The sequence below is a fragment of the Cinclus cinclus genome, chromosome 10, assembly GCF_963662255.1.
Source record: "Cinclus cinclus chromosome 10, bCinCin1.1, whole genome shotgun sequence".
NCBI classification, from domain to species: domain Eukaryota; kingdom Metazoa; phylum Chordata; class Aves; order Passeriformes; family Cinclidae; genus Cinclus; species Cinclus cinclus.
In genome coordinates, this window is record NC_085055.1 from 24,871,926 (window position 1) to 24,888,579 (window position 16,654).

Genomic DNA, 16,654 nt, shown 5'->3' on the forward strand with positions numbered 1-16,654 from the left:
TCTTTTTATTGGTCAGGTTTGTGTTGGTGTGTTTGTGTCACTACAGCAATATAAATCACTATGAATAAGATAGTCTAAGACAGGCCAGCAAACTGGAAATTACTCTGGTTAAAAGGAAGAAGAAGAGCCTTCAACTCCTGGTAAGTAAGTTCACAAGAGAATAGTTAAAATAGGCTCAATAGTATACTGAAAGGAAAACATCTTACTAGCCCAGTAAGAGAATTTCAGAGTACTACCAGTTCTCAATTTTCATTTATATTTCATGCAAAAGTAGACGGTTGGTTTTCTATTTTTTAATTTTTCCATTACTTAGGGGAATTACAGACCCCAAAACCAAGGAAAAAGAAAACAAAATCAAGCATATTGCAAAGGAAGAACAAACATGTCAGAACTCACTGCTTCTCCATGCATTTAAAAAGCCTTTACTTCATATAAGAGCATGTTTATGCTTCACAGTGCACATACCCTTTTAATAGCATGAATAAGATATTCTGTTGAGTGCAGATGTATTCAACTGTGGGAGTTCTTGTACCAATTTGTCTTCTGAGAATGTTGTTGAAAATTTGCGCAACGTCTTTCTTGCCCTGTCAAAAACATCAGCAGTTAAACACAAAATATTGAAGTCCAGAGGGAACTTAACAATTAAACATTATCATCACCTCGTGCAGCCGTACTGGGGGTTCTGCAGTTCAGGCAGCCTCCATACTCTGATCTTGAACAGATTCGACATTCTCTTTCTTTATGCCCATTTCAAATATGCCAAAGCACTCAAAACATGACACCACCCTGCAGCCAGATCATGGGGAATTTACATTCAGAAGTAAAGCCAGTTGATGTTTCATCAGATATTTCTATGTAGCATCAATCTCCTGGGTTTATTTGATAACTGATCTTGCTAAAAGCATAACAGTTTTTAACTGTGCTCTTGCCTGGAAGTGCATTTCTTCAACATTTCATTACCCTCTCCCCTTGTCTAGGGACACACAATGCCACCATTAAGAATGTGCAGAGCATTTCCAACTGCAATGCTAACATCCAACTTAGAACTGCAACTTATGAAAGTGGAATAAATAAATGAATTAATAATGCACACAGAAACCATCCACTGGCCTAAAATGCAAGTCTCACATTTTTCAATGCACAAAAGAAGTATAAATAAGACCAGGATGCTGAAATTCAGCACAAATTATACACAAAAAAATGCACAAGAGTAGCACCAGATAGTGTAAAAGGAACTGGAAATGTTCTTTCTTGAATAAATACATATCTCCTGCTTATTTCTTCTGTCAGACCACAGCTGAAGATGACAAACTGGTACAGACATCTAACAAAAAGGGCATTATAAACATAAGCATTTTTCACTGCCATTCACATGTATCATTTAAAAGCCAGATTTCTGCAATTCTGTGCAAGTCCATTCTGGACTGCACAAAGACACCTTCAGGATTATGTGTTATCAGATCTATTCCAGAAAAAGACCAGCCCAGCTCGTATTAAGCTCGGACCTGCAAATAAAGGCCTGTTAAGCAACTCCACCTACAGGTTGCCTGAATGCTCTACACCAAGCCTACATGTATTTAATATTTCTTGACAAGCTCTAGCTGTGCTGTAAATCTCCTGAGTAAAACCAGGAAGCTTTTGAGTAAAATGCAGGGCTTATTTAACTAGCAAGAATTTTAAAAACAACATCAATTATTTAAAATTCTTTCCATTTTCTAATCAGTGTAAAAAAGACTGCATGAGAAAAAACGAAATGTTTATGAAAACGTAGGAGGACTGGAGTTTTACAAATGGCATGTTTGTGAATTACCACGGACAGTTTTGCTGGAGTGTTGTTTTCAGGATATAAGAGATTGTTTGTAAACGCTTGTTTTCTCAATTACAATTCCATTGAAAGCCAGCCCAAAGCAACACCAGAACTCTTTGTTCTGACATGAGTAGAGCAGTGTTTGCAGGAATTGCTTTACTCAAACTCCACATAATATAATCATCAACTCCCATTCACCAGCTCTGCCAGCGCTGCGCTGGGTCGCAGTGTTTGCCTCGGAGTCCCCAGCAAGAACAGCATTTCCTTATTATCCCATCCCTGAGCTGCCCGTGGCACACTGCAATCCCACAGCCAGGTTCTGTCATTTTTTGTGCCTTGCCAAGTGACCTCATGGCCCAACAATGGCCAACAGGCCCAGACCTTGTGCCAGCAGTCACGGTGGCCAGAGGTGAGAGGGACACTGTGCTTGCATTGTCTTCTCAGCAGAAGGATTCAGCTCCCCTGGGCAAAAGGCGGTTTTGTTTTGGTTTTATTCTTCATTTCAAAAATCCCAAAACAACAGGACAAAAAAAAAATAACAGTTTTACCAGGCATACCATCTCTTTCAGTGCCAACCAGCAAGGAGGTAACTGCTATGAGCTGAGACTGGTAAAGAGATGGTTGTGTTAACTGCCTTATTGGAAAGCAGGTTTCCAGGGAAGGGCAACACTTTAAATGGGCCTGGGCACAAGGTCAGGGCTGGACAATTACAGTTTTCTTCATTAAAACATCAAATTTGTTATTTTTCTTGTTTTTACTTTTTACTTTTCTATGGGTTGTTTTAACCATAGCAATTCACATTCAAGTACATTTGCGACAGTGAAAGGGTTACAATGAACAGTCCCTGTCTTTTAATAAGCTGTCTATTCCTGTTCTACAAGGAAACCTTCTTCAGAAGTGAGACTGAAAGGAAAGAAAAGTTCAGTTGATCACTGAATAACCCAGCTGTGGTGGGAAACCAGGAAGAAAAAATTCTAGACCCACTCTAAGTTTAAAAACTACCATAAAACCAAATATGGATTTCCATCAGTAATGGAAAAATTGCTTCAAACGCAGTAAACCCACACAGACATCTGGGATACCAAAGGCAACATCTGATTTGCTTTGTAACAGCTGGGAAGCTGGAGCAGCACATCTGGAGCACAGGTGTGTTGACATGAATTCTAGGTAACAACAGCTGGATAGTGCCAGCTCTCAGCCATAAAAAGCAGACATGGTCCAGCATAGAAAGCAGAGAATGACTTGTTCTCCCTCCAAGGGGAATGATCACATCCTCTTGAAACTAAGCACCAGAAGAGCCACAGGCAGGAAACAACTCACAATCTTTTCATGTCACCTTAGAATAAAAAAAAAAAAAAATCACAGTTCTCCTTAATGAGAGCAAGCCTGTGCAAATAGTTATCATTCTTCATTACCAGGAGATAATGAAGGTTTCCTTTGCTAATAACTGGGCTGAGTAAACAGCAGGCTGATACCAATCTAGAGGTCAGCATAATCCAGATGATGTTTCATGATTTCCTTTCTTCACCAATTAAAGGCCATCCCATTTCAACATTCCCTCTCAGCTTTCCCAAGCTTCCTTGCTTATTTAACAACCTGAATGTTTTATGTATGGTGTAAACATTTGTGTGGGTAGGGAAAAAATACCACTGTATTACAATTAAACACATATCAGAGGGAGTTATGGGTGGGGTGGAAGGGAGAGAAGAAAGAACAGGGAAGAAAGCCATTGTTTGTGGAATGTCAAACTACAATAGGACTTTAAACTGTTGTATTTGTACTGTAAGCAAGTTGTTCATGAACAATCCCTTTTTTAAGCAATCTTAAGTGGGATGATCTTTATGGTGAGGCTGTGGAGTGAGATACACGGGGTTGGCTCCTTTCCTAGATAACCACACGCTTCTTGCGAGACCTCAGGGAACACAGAAAAATCCAATTGTACTGCAAAATCTCATAACTAAATAGGATTTTTCTCTATGGTGTTGGGAATGTAAATTATTCCACATGATGTGGTGACAAATGCCACACAAGCCTGTAGAGAGATACCTTTAAACATATAAGTAACTATTGCTGTTTTGAATTGATCAATAAAAACTTGGGTTTGTTTCCTTAATAAACAGAAAAAAGACAAGGAAAAGCAAAAAGGTTGCATCACTCGTTTCTAAAAAGAGAAAGAAATACTGGACCATTAATAAAACTAACAGCTTTAAGTTATATATTTAAACTTATTCATAAGTGTTAAAATAATTCTAGTAGTTTTCCTAGTAATTAGATGTGGCAAGATGAACATACAGATACATTTTGTAGTATTAAGGTTTGTGTTCACTACAGGACTACTACTAAGATATTAACCCTTCTGTGTACACAAGAATTCAGAATTATTCCATAATTTTAACAGAACTGTACCACCAGATTATAGAGGTTTATCAACTTCAAATTTATGTTGTTTATATGCCTAAATTCACAGATTTCATATTCTATAGTTGTTCAATATTCTACACAGTTTGGAACAGTGAGCTCTCTTTCTAATGGACATGTCATAACCACAAAATAAAAGCTGAAGACTGAAACACCTTAATCAATTAAAGTGGTAGGAATTCAGATGTTTATCTTAACATGCAGAATACAAAAAATGTCAAACCTCCTTTCTTACCTCAAAATCAATGAGCTGCAAGTCAGCTACTAGGGTACTAAGAAGACCACTGTTGTATAGCTCCTGAGCAAGCTGTGCCACAGCTTCTGTTTGGGGTTCTTTCTCATTTGTGCCATACAAGATTTCTTTCATGGCAACAAGGTTTTTTGAGACCTCCTCCGTAGCCTAAAGAAAATGGAAAAACAATATAGTTAGAGCACAATGCCATTTGTCCTTCTAACTGCAGATTCCTTTCTTCTTAACATCCACAAACTTCCATTGGTGGGGGGGGGGGGGGGGGGAGGGAAGGGGGAATAATCAGGAAATGACAATCTGATAAAATAACAATAGATAATCTTTCTGCAAATAAGACTGCTATGAGATTGGTTTTAAAAAAAAAAAAAACAAACAAAAAACCCAAACAATAAAAAGCAGAGGCAAGACATACACATGTTTAGTTACCAAAGGTAAAAATCTCTTCTTTTTTACTGCCTTTTAACTTACCATTCAAATATCCCGTTAAGAAGAGCAATAGGATGAAAAGAACCTGATAAAATTTCCATTCTCTAAAACACTTGTGCAGGATCAGACTGGAAAACATGCCACGGAGCCTCATGCCTGTGCTAGTGAACTGCTCAGGGAGACCAAATGTATCCCTCCTGTAGATTTTGACACATCAGGTTTTGCCAAATACTAGGCTCCCATTCCAGTTACTGTGGGTGAACTCTTTCCAACAAACAAAATCTCAAGGAGAACCAACTTTAATTTTCAGGTTATCTTGGCACACAAGAACAACCTGGCCAACAGACACAGAAAGAGATACACTCAAAAGGACACAATTAAAGGTCTAAAATCCTTCCCTGCTTGAAGTCCACTTTACAGAAGACAGACAGGTCTGACTTGTCACTTGTGAGGAATTCCTAAGTTGCCATGATGAGCTGGAGCAGCATTTAGCAGTGGAAACACAGTTATCTCACAAGTAAAACTAAAAAAATATAAATCAACAAGAATACATCGAAACACCCACTTCCAAATCTTAAAATATAGCTGTAGTGAACCAAAAAAAAAGAACTACTCCTTTTAATATACATGTTTACTGAGCTTGGGGGCAAAATGCTGAAAATGACCATGATAAACTGCTGGTTTAATTATAATGGTTCTTCACATGCCTAAAAAGTCTGAATGGTTTGTAAGTGCACTGATTTTCAGTAATTAGATGAACCTGCCAAAAAAGTATGCATACACTTTAATGTAAAGTATCTCTGATTGACAGGTGACAGAAAATTAATAATGGGGAGAAATTACCACTTCCTGAATATTTCCAGTCTTACAAAGGTTATGTAAAAAGACTCCTCATCTGTGCTTTTATCCAGAGAGGCTTAAGATCAGCATGACCCATGCACTATTCAAGCTAAAGCCATTCCAGCTTTGTTAGGTATGCAAGCAAGGATTCCGTGACCTTTAATGAGACTCCATATCATTTTTAGCTCCTCCACAACTTTCCATTCCCTGCTGCCTCCCTCTTCCTGCTAACTTCAGTTCCTAGTCCCAGTTGTCTCCTCCTCAATTGGAATTCCAAAGGATGCTCTGTGCACTGTTAGTGAGACAGCAAGAAGCAGGTGCCCAGTAAAGACTTCTTTGATTCACGCCAGCTCCTGAGGATGGGAAATGGGAACACCAGCTCGCCATACCTGATCAGAATTACACCACACAATTGTTCTCTGAAATTCAGAAGAAACAGCTCTTTCACAGGAGAAGAACAGGAACATCTGTCAGACATCGAGATATGAAGAAATATCTTTGATGCATGGCTACCAAGGGAAGAGGAAGCCAAGTCTGTCCCTGCACATTAATGTAGAAAGCAAGATGAAAGAGGAAGAAAGGCAGCTCAAGTAACTGCCTATTTTAGCTAAAAAAGATGGCAGTATCCAGGGCATGCCTGTAATTAGGAATGTGGGTGGAGAATTTGTCCCACCACAACCCTGGGAAAGAAAACAAGAGAACAAGCCTCCCAACCCCAAAACCTTAATATAACCACACTTGAGGGCTCTCCCTCACCACCACCCAAAGACAGACACCAGCAATGGAAATGCTTGCAAACCAGGCAGAAAATAATGCAGCTTGTAAAACATGGAGGGCTTTAAAAGACCAAAAAGCCTTCTAGCCCAACATGAACACGCAGCTTGGGAACTTCAGGAAGACACAATACGACCTAAGTGCTCTTCACAACCTCAAGACCACCTGAATGTGCTCCACTGGAATTTGGCATGGCATGAAGCATTAGTGGAAGTTAGAGACAGAATCACTGAGTCTTAGAGGTTGAAAAGGACCCTTAAACTCACGGCTGCCACTAAAGCACATCCCTAAAAAGCAGCACAGCTCAGGCTGGAAGGTGCCTCAGGAAGCCATGAGGATGCAAGCACGTGCTCGAGGCAGGGCCCCCTCAGCCGTGCCAAGCGGAGCAGGCTGATGGGCAGCCATGCTCCCAAACAGCTCCACGGCTGGCCACTCCACCACCTCTCCTGGCAACCTGTACCAGTGTCTGACCACCTGCAGCATCAAAGCACCTGCCTCCAGCTAGCATTTCTGGGCATCTTCTGGAATTAGAAGGATGAGGTTTTCTGGAAGTATTATATCAGTAACCAATGTCTTTCGATGCACTACACTTTCATAAAATATAACATCCTTATACTGCTTCTCCTCTACTCAAAAGTTCAACATCAAAAAGACTAGAAATAAAGTCTGACAAATTTCTATAAACTCCTTACTCTTGTATATTCCGTGAACTCTCAAACATATTCCAAATCCAAGATGTGCAGACCTATTTTTGCCATTTCAGAAGCAGAATGGAATTTAGACAATTACAATGAAAAATATAATACTACGTTAAATATTGGTGTGAAGAGCCAAGTAAAAAATATTAAAAACAAATAAATCCAAGAAAGATAAGAGAAGGTTGGCTAGCATTACTTTCAAGATTTTCTAAGATACTGAGATCTAAATTACCTAAAGTACCGCTTTCTTTTAAGAGGGGGGAAAAGATCTCTAGAAATAAAGATCAAAATACACAGTGAGGTTCATCCAAAAACCCATGATCAAAAGTGGAACTAACAATCAGACACCATATGTATAAATACATAAAATATATCCCAGTAAAATGTATGACCAGGGTGGATTTTATATTTACAGAATATCTATACTCTCTATATATTTTATAGTCTCTAAGTATATATTTTATATGTTAAAATTTGTATTTTTTTAAGTGTGAACATCTGTATTTATATGCTCTCAACATTGAGAAGGAGCAACCTGAAGTTTAGAGAAAAAATTTATGGCAAGTCATATTTGAAATTCAACTGTGCCTGAAATTGACAAGCCATAATGTAAAAATTAAATGCAAAGCAAGGAAAATAAAGGAAGTACTTACTTCTCTATGCTTACAGAGGACAGGATGATACTATTTAAAAATAAAAGTAGACACCATGAAGTCACATATATGATCGTTACACCAGAATAGCAGCACATCTTCATAGCTATGGTTTATTCCAGTCTCTGGAAAGATCAGTGAAATGCCCTAAAATTTAGTATTTCCTTAAATGGTAAGCAGTGCAAACCCCAAATACTCTATCTAGAGTTGTACAGCTGGATTATTTGGGGTTTATCAACAGCAGAAAAGGATAAAGAACACACAGTCAATCATGAAATATTTCCAGTGAGCTTGGCGGTCTCCAGGCCTATGGAACCCCAGCAGCTGGGGGTTCTCTACACATGGATAATGCAGGTACAGAAACTGCATTATTAATGAAAACATCCATCAAAAAGATAAACCAGATATAGCTTGGAGCCTGTACTGGATGAATAATTTTACTAGTCTAGAGCAATATCTATCACAAGAAAAAAGCATCATTTAACGACTACTTATATTGCCTGGATTTCAAAATGCTTACAAAAACACACAATATATTTATTAATACATAAATGTATTAGTAACTACATCAGTGCAGTAGTACATCTAAAGGCCAAAACTTATTGTATGGTTTTCCAGTAAACATTTAGCATGGAGACAGCACAGAAGAGCTAAGTTCAACTAGAAGAGAATTATGTCCTCTCACCTGCTACTTCCTGAAGAAACCTCATCTTTACCCCTTGAGCAACAGCCTCACACTGGAGGCCAGGCAGATTACTTCACCTTTAGTCTTCTTTCAACCACAGATTAATTGTGCACACACGCATAACAAATCTAAGATTTTACTGCTTTATGAATGACAGCATTAACTCCCTGAATCAAATGTGACCTATGGCAACATGGCACAGCATCACCCTGGGACAGCTGAGCCAAGCAGCTCTTGGTGCAGCTCCCTGACTCAAGGAGCTGCCATCACACACAGCTGTGATGTACAGCAGAGAGGTCAACCACACCTTCAAGGGCCAACCTGCCTGGGATGACACCAGGGCTCCAGCAATCACCCAGCAGCCCAAAGGGAGCTGCTGGGACCAGGTTAACCTAAGGTCAGAGGGTAGCAAAGAACAACTTGATCACAAGAGTAAATATTTACCTGCTTAACAGTAAATGTGTGCCACACACCAAGTGAACTGTAGTATGAAAAAAATGCTGGGATCAGCCAAACAGGAGGAAGAGATGTCAGTAAAGACTAATGGACTAGATCAAGGGTAGGTCCTGCTTATAGGAAAGGAGGTTTCCTTTCCCTTCCCTTTAGCCCCCCTTTCTGAGAGAGCACAAGCAATGGAGAACAAACAGCATAAATGATGAACACATTTCAGGTATAAAGCACTTGAAATCTCATTTCCCTTCCAAAATACCCCGTGTGCTCTGTGCTAAGCACAGCACTGAAGACAGCAAGCACCAGAGCTGTGGCACACGTGGGAGACAGGAGGAGTGAGCCACAGCTCAGCTCTCCCAGCCCAGCTCCCAAACGAGCACTACATGTTTAAAGGACATTTCAAATGACCTGGAGAACTACCTGGTTAATTTTTCTCCAGTCTTCACAGAGCTCAAAAGGTAGATTAACATGTAACTAGGATACACTTGAATTTCAGATTTTTGAACTTTTCCAGTATTACAGGGCAAAAGGTTTCATAATCGAACAAGACATTACTATTGTTTTACATCTTTCACTTTGAAGAGTATCTTCCATTTTTATTATAAAGAATGGACAGGAACACACACTGTCCAAGATTTAAAAATCTTTATTAATTCCTCTGAGATTTTGTTTCCGCTCACAAAACATTAACAGTTTCAAATTTCAGCCTGAGCACTGAAAAAAATGACAAATTCTTCTCAACCATAATTACACTTACAACTTCCAGGGAAAATTACTTGTCTAATTTTCTTATAAATCCGTATTTCCAACTGTGCAACAAAACTGTTAAAGAACATCCTCTACATAGTAGTAAAGTCAGTATTATAAGAAACAAAATAGGTGTAAGAAAAGGAGGTAGTGCCTTAACCCAAAGGGGCACTTTTGTAACCAACACTGAATATTTAGCATGCTGCCCCAGCACTAAAATTACTGTTGATATGTGACAGACTACAGAAACATACCCCTGGATCAAACAACAACAAACAAAATTACTGACACACACCATATTTTATACACATCTAATCACCAATAAAATGAAATCATAAAAACAAGAACTTTTGCATCCTCCTCCCCTTTTAGTACACAGCAGCAATTTTTGTGCTTCATGTAGAGTGAGCTTTTCTATTTCTGTTCCACTACTAGCCACAGAACCCACCCTGCCACCAGCACAGAATTCTTCTCCAAAGGAGGCTGAAAAGTCACATTGCAGAAAGGATCATCATAATAAAAGGAAAAATGAAAGAGAAAAAGATGCCTAAATAGTGAGATATGGGCAGGAAGAAATGTTTGTTCTTTTCTAATTAAGTCTATGGCTCAGACCTCTGTCTTTTAACTCCAAATTCACTCCAGTCATTTCTACAGACTGGACAGGAAGAGGGCACAAATTCAGGGTGCCTACTTGGAGCTGTGCCCTCAAAGATCTGATGACTGCTCCATAAGATATTGAAGAACTTTCTCTATCAAACCAGCAAACCACCTGAACTAAACAGTCACAACCAGAGCCACCTACCCGAAAGCCTTGGTTTGCCAAGGAAACAAATACTTCCTGATGAATCTCTGCATGGAGATGTGGACACTGGTGGGGTGAGTGTTCAGATTCATCAGCTTCTTTGTGAATAGCAAGGATGACAGGGAACAGCACTACCATAGCCAGGCTCATTCCCCCAGATGTCAGGATTTAGCCTTCCTCACACTTAACCTAGTGACTGTGAGCCTTTGTTCTCCTCCAAGCACAATGTGTTACCTTCTGCATGACACAGGAAAAACCACTCCACAGGCTTAGCATATTACTTCTTGTCAGAGCAGCAGCCTCACATAAATGAAATCTTTCAAAAAGATGGGAGGTGTGGGACTGAAGGCCATCAAGAAGAAATGGTACATACCAACCTTCATCTACAGCACCAGGAACACACACACATACTACAGTACACAGCTCCACACAATGGGATGAGCTGGTCTGTTCCCCATTAGGGGTCTAAGCAGAAAGAGAGGACACAAAAGAGTTGAGAGTTTAAGACCAGGCCATGTCTCCAGGAACTAATAATGGAGATAAAGGAGGCAGTGCCAAGTCTCATCAGAGACTCTTCAGCATGCACCTATCCCTCCTCTCTTGAGGGAAGGCTCTTTAAGAGAAAGAAGAAAAGCAGCAGCAAATGACAATCCTTCCACCCTTCACACAAGCCTGCATAACAGAATGTAACATTTTTCTCTCCAATAGGAGAGGAAAAGCATCAGAGGAAACTGCTGCAGTACACTGCAAGACACCTAGAACATACCACATGGTGTCAAAGGAGTAGAAAATGCTAATTATTAAAGAATATCAGAACTAAGATGGCAATTTAATAAAGACCCTTTGAAGTAGTAGTGCCAAATCTAGGCGAAACAATGCAGAGGAGCTGGCCACACTCTGCTTAAAAATATAGGTGAACATGGAAAGATTGTGACTAACTCCTGTATGAGACTCTGGATGCCAAGAATTACACATAATAGTTAAATAATGCTGGAAGAGGCTCCAAGGAGTGTGGTCATCTTAACCTCTGCCACACAATTCACTAGGTGGGATGCAGCTGCACACAGGCTGAACTTTGAGGTCAGCTCCTGTAAAGCTGTAAAATCAAGAGAGCCAGTTGAGAAGTAAATGACTGTGGGCAGGTACAGAGCCTGAAGTAGCAAGACATCCATCTAAAGGAAACTGCACTAGCACAAGAACTTCTCACATCCTAGCGTGGGCTGAAAAAGGGGCAGGAAAAACAAAATATATTCTCTATGCATGAAGACACAAAGTTCTTCAGCCTCCATAAGAGAGACTCTGCTCTGCAAAGATCTGCATGAACAAGCAGAGACAGAACTACTTGTGCAGTACTGAAGGCACTGAGGTGGTCACAAGCACCAGGACACTGTACAGCTGTGAGCTGCTTATTAAAAGAATGCAATGTCCCACAGTTCCAAACAATTTTAAATATCATTATCAGCTGCCAGTGGCGTAAGCCAAGGAACCAACAGGATACACACCTGTTCAAAGGTACATAAATTACCCTTTATCAGAGTATAAGCCACCAAAATAATTCCTAATTGATTCAGTTTCAATAGCTGTAACTTCCCCCTTTCCCCCACTTTCAAATACAGTTTAGCAACTAGAACATCACTACTGTACCTTTTCTGCCTTTTTGTCAGAGATGTCTTGTTTTTCTAAAACTGCCATGCTCTCCTTCAGGTTTTTCACTATGTCTGCAGGAGACTTGTGGGACTTGCCAAAGGGGAATGGCATGATTGCAAACCACAAGGTCTTCCTTCTATGGCTCCTGCTTCACCTGAAAAAGGAGGAGAAAGAAAGTACATCAAAAATAGAAACTTGAGCTCTGTATAACAAGACACACAAAGATCAAGGAAGAATAACAAAGGTATTCATACATAGAATAATGATACTTGATAGGTGAACTAGAGCTTGTCATGACAAATTCTTCTATTTCTTTTTCTTCTAAAACACACGATACACAACTGAAGAACTCAAATTAAGATCATAATTTTATGCTTCAGGAGCAAATTAAAGAGTACATTAATTATATCCAAAGCCACACTGCACCCATGCCCCCATATGGGCAAGACTTACAAGGATCAATTACTCCAATTAATGCTGTCAAGCAAAATGTCTTCTCACATGAGGTGTTCGACACACAGCTCCTCGTGTCTCAGGGCTCTGCAATGACTGCCCAGGTACCTGTTTTTACCCAGTTTCATTCCATAATGAATTTGCAAATGCAAAGTAGACCTCAAAGTCTGCACCTTAGTGCAGGACCTACAAACACGAAGCAGGCGAGGCTACAGACCAGCAGCCTATTCCTGTCAAAACACCTGGCATGTCCTGGCACCTTCCTATCTGAAATAATACTGAAATACAGTCTCACCCTCACACATATTATGGGAAATAAAATTTGATATCTAGCAGGGACAGATGCACATCAGGTGTTGGTTTTAATGTTTGTTTCTCAAAAAGATAAAACATGTTTTACAGGAGAGAGTTTCCTTCCCTAAAAAAATAACTGTCTCTTGAATCCAAGCACATTTTTTCTTATGTATATTTACATTTACTTTTATACACACACACATATATATACACTCTTTTGTGTACGAAATAGAAAGGTACTACTGGAATAAATGAATGTACTGAAGCTTTTGATACTAAACACATACACCCACATCTAAACAGTAATAAAACCTTTTTTACAAGTGAATTCCATAAAGCATACTTCTACAACTCTAATCTAGACAGAAAAGAACAGGAAATGCTCCATTAAAAATGCTGACAGTGCTACTTCTGCTAGACACAAAAGACAGCTGAAGCTGGCAGAGCAGAGCAGAGCCTGCGTTGTCATTCCAAAGAAGGGACATTACACTGAAAGTTGGATTTCTATCTCCTTGCAGTGTCTGTGTAGTGAGTAACAAGTCAACTCTAACCAGCACATGTTAAAGTTTCTTATCTGACACAATGCACTTTGCTCCTTGATTAAAATACCAGGAACTCCAAAATGCTACTCCTGATCTTATTCAACAAAGTTTTGATCAGGGATGAAAAATCCCAATGTAATGCTATTTTTGAGTTATTTTTGTTTTTCAAACAAGTAAGTTTGGCTGGCTCAACAGCAACAATTTAAAGGGTAAGAACAGAAGAACTTGGATCTTTAGCCAAGTAAATTTCCATAAATAGAGATTTCAGGTAAGCAGTTACAGAGATCAATACGTCCATAGTTCCATGCCTGCAACAAAACATAAGGTAGGTACTTTTTAATTAGATTGCTTCCACATAAAAGTATCTGCAGGAAGCTTGGAACAAGACATTTCACCAGCCATTTCCATTATTTAACAGATCACAAGGACTTTCTGCTGCATTTATTTTGTAGTGTGCATCATTATAGTAATCTCTCATTCACAATCTGCACAAAGGGGCTCTAACTACAAACACAGGAGATAAAGAGATCAAAAACTGCCCACAGGTCATTCCTTTGACAAGAGAACTTTATGCCTCAAACTTTATCACATCTAGTGGAAAAGAAATCTACCTACAGAAAAGCACCACTACTGACTGTTATTTAATGAAAATACGATGGCATTTAAAACAGTATTTAAGGAAAATTATGGTATTTTCACACAGCACTTTTGTCCTAGAAAGACACAGTGTGAAAATAAGCACAATTTCCCCATAACATCGATGAGACACCTCAAGCATCACAGCAACATTTTAAATGTTGTCTTTATCTCTCCCTTTGATTACTACTTCTGCCAAATTAAGATGAGCCCTGAAAACAAATCTGGATTCTTTCATGCTTGCTTATCATCACTGATAATAACAGTATTTAGCAACTACTCTGCCTATTCATTCTGGAAGATGGTTATACCCATATAACAGAAAAAGACTGGCTCAAAAAATTGCCAGTCTTAATTCCTTGGATTATGCATTAAAACAGAAGCAAATCCATTAGGAATCAGATGAGAGAACAAAAACATACGGAACCACAAAACCTGGTATGACAGCAATATACAAAGAAAATAAACCAAAGAAAACAGCTCAGCACACTCATTTTCTGGATCAGAACTATGCTACTCCTCAAGTCTAAAAAGACTACATGGACAACACAAAGCCAATGGAAATATGGTATACTGATACAAACAACTGTCCCCATGTGTGCCCAAGGTCTACGTTTGCAAAACTTGATTTGCCTCTAGACAGTATCCAATTTTTTCTTTAAGTTAACAATAGTCTACAGCTTTGATTTATTCCTGAAACCTTCCAGGTTCTGTGTAAATCAGACACAAATACATGCATACTCCAGTCATACACAAGCTTCACTCTATGTACTAGCATATCTAGTGGAAAATAATCAACTAATAACAGCTCACTACCATACATTCATATTAAACATTTTCTCCCAGTCCAGGTAAGTTCCTGTATGAACCTCTCACAAGAGATTTAGAAAAGTCAGGAACGACTGTCAGCACCACTAAGAAGGAAATCTACATCCTTGGTTAATGTAGTTGACATTTTGCTTCAAGGTATTCCTTTTATTATATAAAATGGAGTAAATACACAGTTTATGCCATTTCAATTTTTATTACTCGAAGGAATGCAATGGCACTGCTGGGAACATCATCTGGGGCCTCAATACTGAAGATCCCACAAACCCTGAAGCAAAATTCTGCTACTGAAAAACCTGTGCCATGTCCTGCCAAAAAAAAAAAAAAAAAAAAGAAAAAAGAAAAAATTACAAAACCAAACAACAGCAACAAAAAAAACCCAAACCAAACCAAAAACCCAAAAAGCAGGAGCAGTGCTTTGTCTCTCAAAGCTGTACTTCATGCACGAGAACATAGGCTGGTCCTTTTGCAGCCCAGCAAAACTACCCCCAGCAGCACTCTGTGCACAATAGACAATGACAACATCTGTGTGGGATCGGAAGGAGCTGCCACCACCCACATCTGCAACACAAGAAAAAAGGGAACAACATCAAATGACATTTTCTGTAAATAAGAATAGGCCTTACATCATGTCAAATGATAACTGATTCACAATACTAGCACCTGGTTGCCTTGTAAATTCAGGATAAAATGTTGATTGTGGCTAAACAAAGGATCATAGGATTCCTGAAGAGTTAAACTGCAACAAGTACATGAACAGCTCTGTGCTCTGCTGGGCTGCTTTGCTTTATCTGCCCTTCCCAGAAACCTCACGTTACCCATTTGCTAAAAGAGACCATGGACAATATTATACAAACCTCAGGCTTTCTCAGGCATGCATTTTATTTCACCAGTATTCAAGTAGGCCAAAAGTAACAAAATTTAAGGTTCTCTAAGCACTGGGGTCACAGCCTCAATTAGAAATCTGAAGTGATGTTATCAATCCCAATGGACCATCAAACAACAACGTGGCAAACAGCCAAACACCCAGAGATTGAAGCTCCACTGACACACTCAGGCACACTGGGACATTTGGGCTATTGTGATAACCAGAGATAATAGCCCCACTGTTTCAGATAGTATATAACTTCCAGCTCTGTCAATGCACCAGGCATCCACACAGTTTGCTTTATCTATAAGGTTTTGTATTTTTTAATTCACTAGACTGACCAAACAATCAGTAATGTTCAATTTAAATCTAATGCATTCCATATATAAGATTTTAAAGTGTCTGCTGAGCTAAGAAAACCCCAGCATTTCTCTGCAAGGACAACTCTCCTGCAGAAATAAAACCCCAAAAAACGGCACAGGAACAAATCCAGAAGCACGCTAAACAAATTCATTTCCTTTAGTTAATTTAAATTCTCTAAAGAATATATACACTAGCCTGGACCACGGTCTGTCATGTAGCTGAGCTTTTTATATTTGAAGGGTCAGAAAACAGGCTACCTCTGTAACAGAAGTGTGTGCCACTGTTTAAAACCTGATTACTTACCAGTAGAAGTGGTTTTTTACTTTTGTAAGGAAGCATGTAGTTGTTGCTGTGAGATGCCTGAACTACTACTTTCAGAACAATATAGGTCCAAGGAATAGCACAATTACACTCCTGACTGCATTAACATGTGCAGTTACTCCACAAACAAATGAATTTGTGGCACCAAAGTT

At 39.2% G+C, this 16,654-nt stretch overlaps 1 protein-coding gene across 1 annotated transcript in view; it reads right to left on the reverse strand.

Moving 5' to 3' along the window:
• CAB39 (calcium binding protein 39) overlaps positions 1–16,654 on the reverse strand; it is a 42,463-nt gene that overhangs the window by 8,661 nt on the left and 17,148 nt on the right. The window contains exons 2-4 of the mRNA XM_062499112.1: positions 12,195–12,351; positions 4,461–4,625; positions 466–584 (exon numbers count right to left, since the gene is read on the reverse strand). Coding sequence (XP_062355096.1) covers positions 466–584; positions 4,461–4,625; positions 12,195–12,308 — 398 coding nt within the window. The 5' untranslated portion in view covers positions 12,309–12,351. The remainder of the gene's footprint in view (positions 1–465; positions 585–4,460; positions 4,626–12,194; positions 12,352–16,654) is intronic.